A 9,455-nucleotide genomic window follows, 5' to 3' on the forward strand; every position below is an offset into this window, starting at 1 on the left:
TGTGATGGTATATACCCTAAACCTTCTTATACATGTGATGGTCTATACCCTAAACCTTCTTATACATGTGAAGGTCTATACCCCAAACCTTCATATGCATGTGATGGTCTATACCCTAAACCTTCTTATACATGTGATGGTCTATACGCCAAACCTTATACATGTGATGGTCTATACCCTAACCCTTCTTATGCATGTGAAGGTCTATAGCCCAAATCTTCGTATACATGTGATGGTCTATACCCTAAACCTTCTTATGCATGTGAAGGTCTATATCCCAAACCTTCATATCCATGTGAAGGTCTATATCCCAAACCTTCATATCCATGTGAAGGTCTATATCCCAAACCTTCATATCCATGTGAAGGTCTATATCCCAAACCTTCATATCCATGTGAAGGTCTATATCCCAAACCTTCATATCCATGTGAAGGTCTATATCCCAAACCTTCATATCCATGTGAAGGTCTATAGCCCAAACCTTCGTATACATGTAATGGTCTATACCCTAAACCTTTTTATGCATGTGAAGGTCTATAACCCAAACCTTCATATACATGTGAAGGTCTATAGCCCAAACCTTCATATACATGTGATGGTCTATACCCTAACCCTTCTTATGCATGTGAAGGTCTATAGCCCAAACCTTCGTATACATGTGATGGTCTATACCCTAACCCTTCTTATGCATGTGAAGGTCTATACCCTAAACCTTCTTATACATGTGATGGTCTATACCCTAACCCTTCTTATGCATGTGAAGGTCTATACCCCAAACCTTCATATACATGTGAAGGTCTATAGCCCAAACCTTCGTATACATGTGATGGTCTATACCCTAAACCTTCTTATACATGTGAAGGTCTATATCCCAAACCTTCATATCCATGTGAAGGTCTATAGCCCAAATCTTCGTATACATGTGATGGTTTATACCCTAAACCTTCTTATACATGTGAAGGTCTATATCCCAAACCTTCATATACACGTGAAGGTTTATACCCTAAATCTTCTTATACATGTGAAGGTCTATACCCCAAACCTTCATATACATGTGAAGGTCTATACCCCAAACCTTCTTATACATGTGATGGTACATACCCCAAATCTTCTTATACATGTGAAGGTCTATATCCCAAACCTTCTTATACATGTGAAGGTCTATATCCCAAACCTTCTTATACATGTTATGGTCTATATCCCAAACCTTCTTATACATGTGAAGGTCTATATCCCAAACCTTGTTATACATGTGATGGTCTATAAGCCAAACCTTCTTATACATGTGAAGGTCTATATCCCAAACCTTCTTATACATGTGATGGTCTATATCCCAAACCTTCTTATACATGTGAAGGTCTATATCCCAAACCTTGTTATACATGTGATGGTCTATACCCCAAACCTTCTTATACATGTGAAGGTCTATATCCCAAACCTTCATATCCATGTGAAGGTCTATAGCCCAAACCTTAGTATATATGTGATGGTCTATACCCTAAACCTTCTTATACATATGAAGGTCTATATCCCAAACCTTCATATGCACGTGAAGGTTTATACCCTAAATCTTCTTATACATGTGAAGGTCTATATCCCAAACCTTCTTATACATGTGAAGGTCTATACCCCAAACCTTCATATACATGTGAAGGTCTATACCCCAAACCTTCTTATACATGTGATGGTACATACCCCAAATCTTCTTATACATGTGAAGGTCTATATCCCAAACCTTCTTATACATGTGATGGTCTATATCCCAAACCTTCTTATACATGTGAAGGTCTATATCCCAAACCTTGTTATACATGTGATGGTCTATACCCCAAACCTTCTTATACATGTGGTGGTCTATACCCCATACCTTCCTTTCGCTGTGAAGGTCAATGGTTATATGTCTAATATTTCGCTAAATTGTACACAAGACAATAACCCAAGTTTCTGTACTTTTAAGCATGATCACGTTAAGATTGAATTTAAAGTTTCTAGTTATCACCCTTTGACATAATCATGAACACAATTGTTGTTTCATATTTCAACACTTTCGTTTAAATGTTTCAGTCACAGGCTTAAAGCTGCACTCTCAAAGATTTACCATTTTTACAACTTATTTATTTTTTGTCTTGGAGCGAGCCAATTTTTGCGTTAATATCTGCAAACCAATGACATAAGACTGCTGACAAAAGATCAGATCGCAGATTTTCATATATCCATTCGAAAATTCATGTTTTATGACTTTAACCGTTTCTAACGGGTTAAGACAAACGCATAAAACATCAACTTTTGAACTTAAGTATAAAAATCTGCGATCTTATCTTTTGTCAGCAGACTAATATAACTGGCTTTTATGGATTTTCGCATAAATTGGCTCGCTCCAGGACAAAAAAATAAAAAGTTTTCTAAACTTTCAATCTGTGAGAGTGCTGCTTTAAAGATTTACAAACCAAACAATTAATAAAAAATGTCATATTAGGTTTTCAATACAGACAAGCCACAACTATCAGTTTAACAACACCTTAATAATGTAAGATATTTTATCATCTAAATTAAGGAACATATCAATGTTCGTGGGGATATGTAGGACTTTAGATGGTTATTGAAAGTCTTGATTTAATAGAACTGTTTTAGAACGTCAACCACGAAATAAAATTCGCCTGACTTTGTTTATATATGGAACATGCCCGACCCCAAAAGGGTGTAGACGAACGTCTACCCGTCGGAATAAAACCCAAAACGTTACTCCTTTTGACTGGTTCAACGAAACATTACACGCATGCACGAATACATTCCATTTACAGCAAATATAAATACAAATTATACGTTCAAGGACTTGTTTGCATATTATACTGAAGCGTAACTATTTTTATGATAAACAACACAGTGCTAGTTTGTTCAAAAGTTTTAAAAAAGCATTTCTCCATTTTTGTCGTTGTCCTTCGTTTCTTTTGAAGGTGAATAGGCATCGTTGACATACACCTCCTTTTCACCATGCAGAGTTCTGTGGTTAAACAACAATGGTATTGTCAGTAACGAAGACAAGCATATTAGGAATAAAAGCAAACGGATAACACGCGATGGTCAAATACATGTTACGCGCAATAGTGGGAAACGTGTTACAAACAATAAAAAAAAACATAAATCAAGGCGGTATGTCATGAACACCAAGTGCATTAAGGTCAACTAAAATGATGCATGTTATGTATAGTAAACCAATAACTTTTAATCCTCCATACTTTCCGAAGTTTTCGGCGTCTTCTATGGTTTCCGGAAGTAGTCTGTTGAGTGTTTCAGGTAGGAAAAGAGCCAGCAGCCCCGCCGCTACACTCGCTCCACCGAACACGACCAGCGGCAGAGCACGCCCAAAATCACCGTGCACTACTTTGTTCTGTAAAAATAGTTCTCATGAAAATGAATATGCATTTCGTATTGTATTATTTAAACTATAACGTCAATTTAAGAATCGCGTTCATTTCCTTACTCAGATATTGACCAAGGATGTCCAGAAGAAATATAAATTATGACAAAAAACAACGAAAAAAGTTGTGTTGGATCCGCCTTTGTCTTTTGACCTCAAGATCTTGGGCGTCGAGAAACTAGAATATTTCCGCTTGAAAAAAAATCCATTCAATGATTTGGTACTGCACGTACCAGATCAGCAATATACGGCGCGGCCATCCCTCCTAAACGAGCAAAACATGAACTGGCCCCCATCCCTGCATTTCTGACTATGGTCGGGTAGAGTTCCGCAGAAAACACGTAGATCACAGCAAAAGCCCCTGCTGCCCCCACCTTCCCTATCATGGCAAGGGTGACTGTTACCCATTGCAGATCTGAAGCCAACGGAAGTTAATAGCATGAAAGTAGATTCTTTAAGGGATATGTTAGAACTCAGAACTTCTAAGTCATTTCCTGACTTAAGTCACTTTCCTAATTTTATCATCTCTTTAGTCATATGAAATAAAAAATTAAAAATTTCAAAAAAAACATTATTTTTATTGACCTTATCGAAAAACACACCTGTTAAAACATTTATACATTTCTTTTCATTTGACTTTGAAATTTTAAAAAAATTGACTTAAGTTTGGAAGTAGACTTAAGAAGTTTTATGAATACCGCAGTTCTTCATAAGTCATTTAAATAATATTATATATATATATATATATATATATTCAAAACGATAAAACAACCATTATTTTAAGGTTACACCACAATATGCTCACTGTCAAAATCTCACGGCACCATAACATACAATTAGAATTTAAACATTTAATTTTAATTTTGAATAAAATGCTCGAAGAATTACCATCTCTAGCATAAAGCGTCGTGAAAACAGTGGAGATACATGCTAGCCCTCCAATAACCATGCATGCGCAGTGCAGCCATTTCCTGCCCAGTCTGTTGAGCAGCAGAATACACAGAGTGTATGCGGGGAATTCCACAAGACCAGAGATGGTGAAGTTGAGGTAAAAGTTTCCTCCAAGATTGCCAGTGTTTAAGGAAAGTCCATAGTATACCATACTCACAACCATCCTGTATAGTTAAAAAGAATGTCGTCAATGCATTCGGAGCTCCTCGGCCATTTTATCAAAAACAACCTCGGATGTATTTGGACGGTTTACATACTCAAAAAGTGGTACGTTTAAGTCCGCTGCAAGTAGATCGCGTAGTAATTTTATTTAGCATTTAAACTTTGTGACTTAACTCTTGGAATTCTTAATTATGTTTGCAATAATTCAATTCAATGGCAATCAATTTAAAATAAAATCAATAAATACAACTCTGAAACACTACATTTAATTAATGATATAATTCAAAATTTTACGAACTATTTCAACTGATGTACTTGCATACATCCGAGGTTGTTTTTGAAAAAACGGCCGAGGAGTTCCGAATGTCGTCAATGATGACAAACTTGGCACTTTCTCAATTTTCAATATTGTGAAAAAAGCTTTGAATTGTAGTTATGTATGTTCTGATCTTTTGGGATCAATTGTGTGACTAATTCAGTCTTTGTGTACGAGCAGTCTCGGTAAGACCGGCTACTAGTTTCAGTCAAACATAGACTGCAATGTTCATTCTGTGTGCGTTTTTCATAATCTCAATAGGTGCACAGGTATCTTTCAGCACGTGTTTATGACCCCATTTCGACAAGAAAAATATAGAAAAAAAAAATATTTTCAACACGCATGTGCATACTGGTGGCGACTAACAAACAACTTACCAATTAATGAAAATCACAAACGTTCTAAACGCCATGGTTTTGGACGAAAATAGATGCCAGATTTGTCCCTGAGGTGCAGAACTGTCTGAACTATCTTCGTCAAAAAGTTTGTCAGGTAGAGATACACCGTTGACTTGAGCAGCCTTTCTCAAGATAACCTCAGCTTCCTGGACTCGACCCTTGGACAAGAGCCATCTAGGGGACTCGGGAAGAAACCTGAAGTCATCGCGAACCATTGAACATAATAATTGTTATGTACATGCAAATGTCATATACCAAATGTTTGCAGAATCATGAAACCAGGCTTAGAATCATTTCGCACTTTTCATATAAAAAAATAAACTATGTTTCGATCAATATTTCTGATGTTAGTCTTATGCCTACCAGGTACATATTTAAGTCATATGTTGTGTTTGTTTCGTCCGTTTATTATATCAATAGTGTGTCTCCTCTTGCTGCCCTAGAACTAGACTTAGTGATAACAATGTTTGTCTCCAAACACAAGACCACCCTGTGTTGAGATTTTACACCACAGAAACGGCCACTAACATATTTTAGACTGTATTCGATAGCTTTGTTTTACGATATTGTTCTAAAATTAAAACATGTTACAAAGATTTATAAGAAATTATAAACACATATACTAAAACAGTAATCGATGCACTTTCAATAGAACTCAAAAGAAATCTACTGATACGCATTCAGTGTCTACAACCTTACCAGAAATAAGAGAGGTACAAAATGTTGGGAAAAGCTGCGACCATCTCAATGTATCTCCATTCTCTCAGCAGATAGCCGACCCCAGCCAGAATGACAAGCCCGAGGGCAAAGAAATACTCAATAACCACGCCCGCCCATATCCTCTTGGAGGGTCCAACCATTTCCATACCTTTAATGTTGATGGTTAAGGCATTGTATGTACAATAATGTGAATCATGAATAGGTAATTGCATTCCGTGCTTGAAATCAGCGACAATAAATCAAACTTTAATAACCTTACTTTAACGTGTTTTTTTTCGATAATTTATTTTATAAAGTAGTCGGCAAGCAATGTCATTGAAAAGATACCAACTTTTATAACACAACGTTGCTTGTGTCGAGTGTAATACAACCATTATGTACGTATTTTTATATTTCACAAATGTAACTTGACTTTGACGTCGTTTCCCTCTACCATTTTTTGCATCATTTGTTACCGAAAAAAAATGTCATGTTAGGCGATGAATGTGTGGTGTGATAAAAATAATCTTATACGAGTTGCCATTTGATACATTTGTTTGTAAAAAATAACAACATTTTGTCAAAGGTATTAAGTGACCAAAACTCCTTTTATAACTTTATACCTAAACTTGTTACATTATTTGTTTCCTTCGTGTGTATTACATGACAACTCAAGTAAGATCATATATGTATGAGGTAACGAGGCATCAAAATGTACATTATCGCTAGTGGGTCCATACAATGAAAAGGTCACCTTTACATCGTACATTAACATATCAAGCAAATGTGTAAATCCATACAATTATTTAGTTCTTTCGTTACAACATTGAGTTATTCCAACATGCATCTCTATTATTTTTAAAGAGAGCTGCAAGATTTAAAAGTTAGAGGTATTTTAGTATGATTTGAAAAGGTGTCAACTTACCAATTACAAAACCTGTCATAAATATCCCAGAATTCCCAGCTCCAACCAAAAACCTCATAGCAACAAACATGGCGTAGGAATTCGCCCACGAGAGAGCAATACTGGATGCAATAACTAACAGGAATGATACCATTAGGGTTTTCTTCCTTCCAATTCTGTAAAATGGAATAAGGAATCAGTGTTTTTCGTGTAGGAATAAAACCTTAGCTAAGTTTTGTTATTGATCCGACTGTTCTGGAAGTACTGACACATTTTGCATCTTATCTCGAGTCCATTCTTATGGCAACATGTAGTGACTGAAAGTATGTTCTGATAGAAACATCCATTTTACAATTGGGAGAAGCAATTTTAATTTGCAAATTCCAAAACTTCAGCCAGTTTAACTTTAACGGAGTTTATGAGAAATTATTGCAGACTTCCATCCGTCTTTTTCCATACAGTGCCTGACTTTTGGTTAAAGGTTTTTTTTTCTTTCTGATTTTGTCAGAAAGTTTTATTCGATTCAAAAACATGTGACGGAACTAATCAAAAGTAACTAGATTTGAAAACCAAATGAACAAAAAATGTCTTAAATTTGCAAGATTAAAAAAGAGGAGACGTTTTTCTCCAATTTGTATTCCACCAAAATGAGCTCCAATTTAAGTAATCAAATTCTCGGTTCTAAACGGTGTTAAATAATTTTAAAAAAACACTAGCTGATTTTGGTTGAGGTGGTAGAATTAAAGATAGTGCCTGTCGTTGATTGAACAAATGACTTCAATAATAGTGCAGTGAAGGAAATGCAAATAAAACACGAACTTATCCGACAGAATTCCAAAGAATAGGGCACCGACCAACACACCAGCAAAGAAAAGCATCTTCGCGATAGATGGTAGGAGTTCATCGTCGCAAATAAGATTTTTCTAAAAATAATGTTTTAGAAGAATATTATTAAGCACAGTTAAGACGTTTACAATACCATATAATAATACTCGATTAATAAGTGTATAAGAATAAAAGTTTTACAATGTTTTTTTTATGTATGACATGTCTTCCATGGCCGAGAGTGTAAGATAAATCTTTCTTTTGTTCATACATCGTTCCATTTAGTTACGCCGAACGGCAATACTGACTCACATAAAAAAAATACCACCATGTTTAAATAAAATAAAGAAATCTTAACAAAAAAAATACAGTTTGGGAAATATGTTTCTTACTTCTGAGGTAAATGTGATGTCAAACACAGAGTCATCATACACCCAACGATCACAGGCGACTGTGGTGGCATTGGCTGGCCTGGAGAAGCCACCATACTCGCTACCATCATCCGTGTATATGTTGCATTCGTCGTAAGTTAGGCCTTCGTCAGTGGACGGCGGAATGGAGCGGTTAACCAGACGTTCATGGAAGAGGTCTTGTATCTGGTATGTGTCGTTTTCGACGCCTGGCAGAGCACACCTGAAGCATGATTAAAACCTTAAATGGCTTGACGCAAATGACCTTCGAGTTAGACACCAAATTATTAAGTAATTGTCGTGAAATAAATTACCCGAAGCATCAAAACTCAAAAATATGAGGAAGGCATCGCTTTCCGAGTTCGTTTATAAGTTTGTATGTCCAGCTGCCATCACACACACGTAATGCATCAGTCAATTGTAACCACGCCACCCCCAGATCTTGGGAATAGCGGGGACTTTGACTTTCGGCCCAGCCGAACTGCTGGTAAAATCCCCGCATAATGCCCCCCCCCCCTCAGGGACCCTAGGTAAGGCCAATTCCCCGATATTTTTGGCACGAACACAAAACCACCGCATTTACCCGGCACTGCGGGGCCACCTGAAAGGTAAAACACGGCCCATTTCCCCGGCTATCCCCGGTATACCCCCGGACCTGGGGGCGTGGTTACAATTTACTGGTACATACTTTTCACGTAGTAAAATATATGGAGTTTAGATCTATACATATATGCGTTTAACAGACTGTCAACGTGAGAAATTAAACAGGAAAGCAGACACATTTCCTGAACAAAGAAAGAGGATTATTTCGTAAACAATATTCAGGGATAGTGGATTGGCTTGGTACAAGATCAAAAATCAAAATAATTATAATGACGAATATATTATAACAAACCTGTGATCGGGGACGCCAAGGAGAAATACGGAAATTACCATAAAAATACCGGCATTTATGCTCGGTAAACATATAAGAAAATATAGCCTCTTCTGGTACGTCCCGAACTCTCCTATTTCCGTCAGTATTTCGTCAAACTTCATTTTTATATATTTTAACGTTTAATTACACTAATGGAACACTTTCATATCATGCACGTATTTTTTCATGCTATTTATTTCATTATCAATTCGAGTCGTCGTAAATGCTCTGCAGAAGTAGAATGCTCTACATGCTTGACTCTTGGCCCTTGGTAAGCATGTAGTTGGGGTTGACCTAAATAGCAGCGTTATATGGAAGATGAGGAATTTGCAATGCTGTAAAGCCCTATGTTCATACCGAGGTGTTCATGTAAGTATATCTTTGGACATTGATAAAGGGAAGACCTTTATGAGTCACTATCATCAAGACATGATGGTAAGCTTAAGGTTTCAAGCA

The 9,455-nt window shown here is 36.6% G+C and overlaps 1 protein-coding gene across 1 annotated transcript; it reads right to left on the reverse strand.

The window, feature by feature from the left end:
• Positions 1–2,358: 2,358 nt before the first annotated feature.
• LOC128238981 (organic cation transporter protein-like) lies at positions 2,359–9,182 on the reverse strand. Its single transcript, XM_052955369.1, has 10 exons — positions 8,979–9,182; positions 8,066–8,306; positions 7,668–7,771; positions 6,870–7,024; positions 5,945–6,113; positions 5,225–5,440; positions 4,307–4,533; positions 3,652–3,833; positions 3,237–3,388; positions 2,359–3,001 (listed from the first exon to the last, which is right to left on the reverse strand). The coding sequence occupies exons 1-10, from the start codon at positions 9,119–9,121 to the stop codon at positions 2,905–2,907; spliced, it is 1,686 nt and encodes a 561-aa protein (XP_052811329.1). The 5' UTR covers positions 9,122–9,182; the 3' UTR covers positions 2,359–2,904.
• Between the last annotated feature and the right edge of the window lie 273 nt (positions 9,183–9,455).

Source organism: Mya arenaria, chromosome 6, assembly GCF_026914265.1.
Source record: "Mya arenaria isolate MELC-2E11 chromosome 6, ASM2691426v1".
In the NCBI taxonomy this organism is placed as follows: domain Eukaryota; kingdom Metazoa; phylum Mollusca; class Bivalvia; order Myida; family Myidae; genus Mya; species Mya arenaria.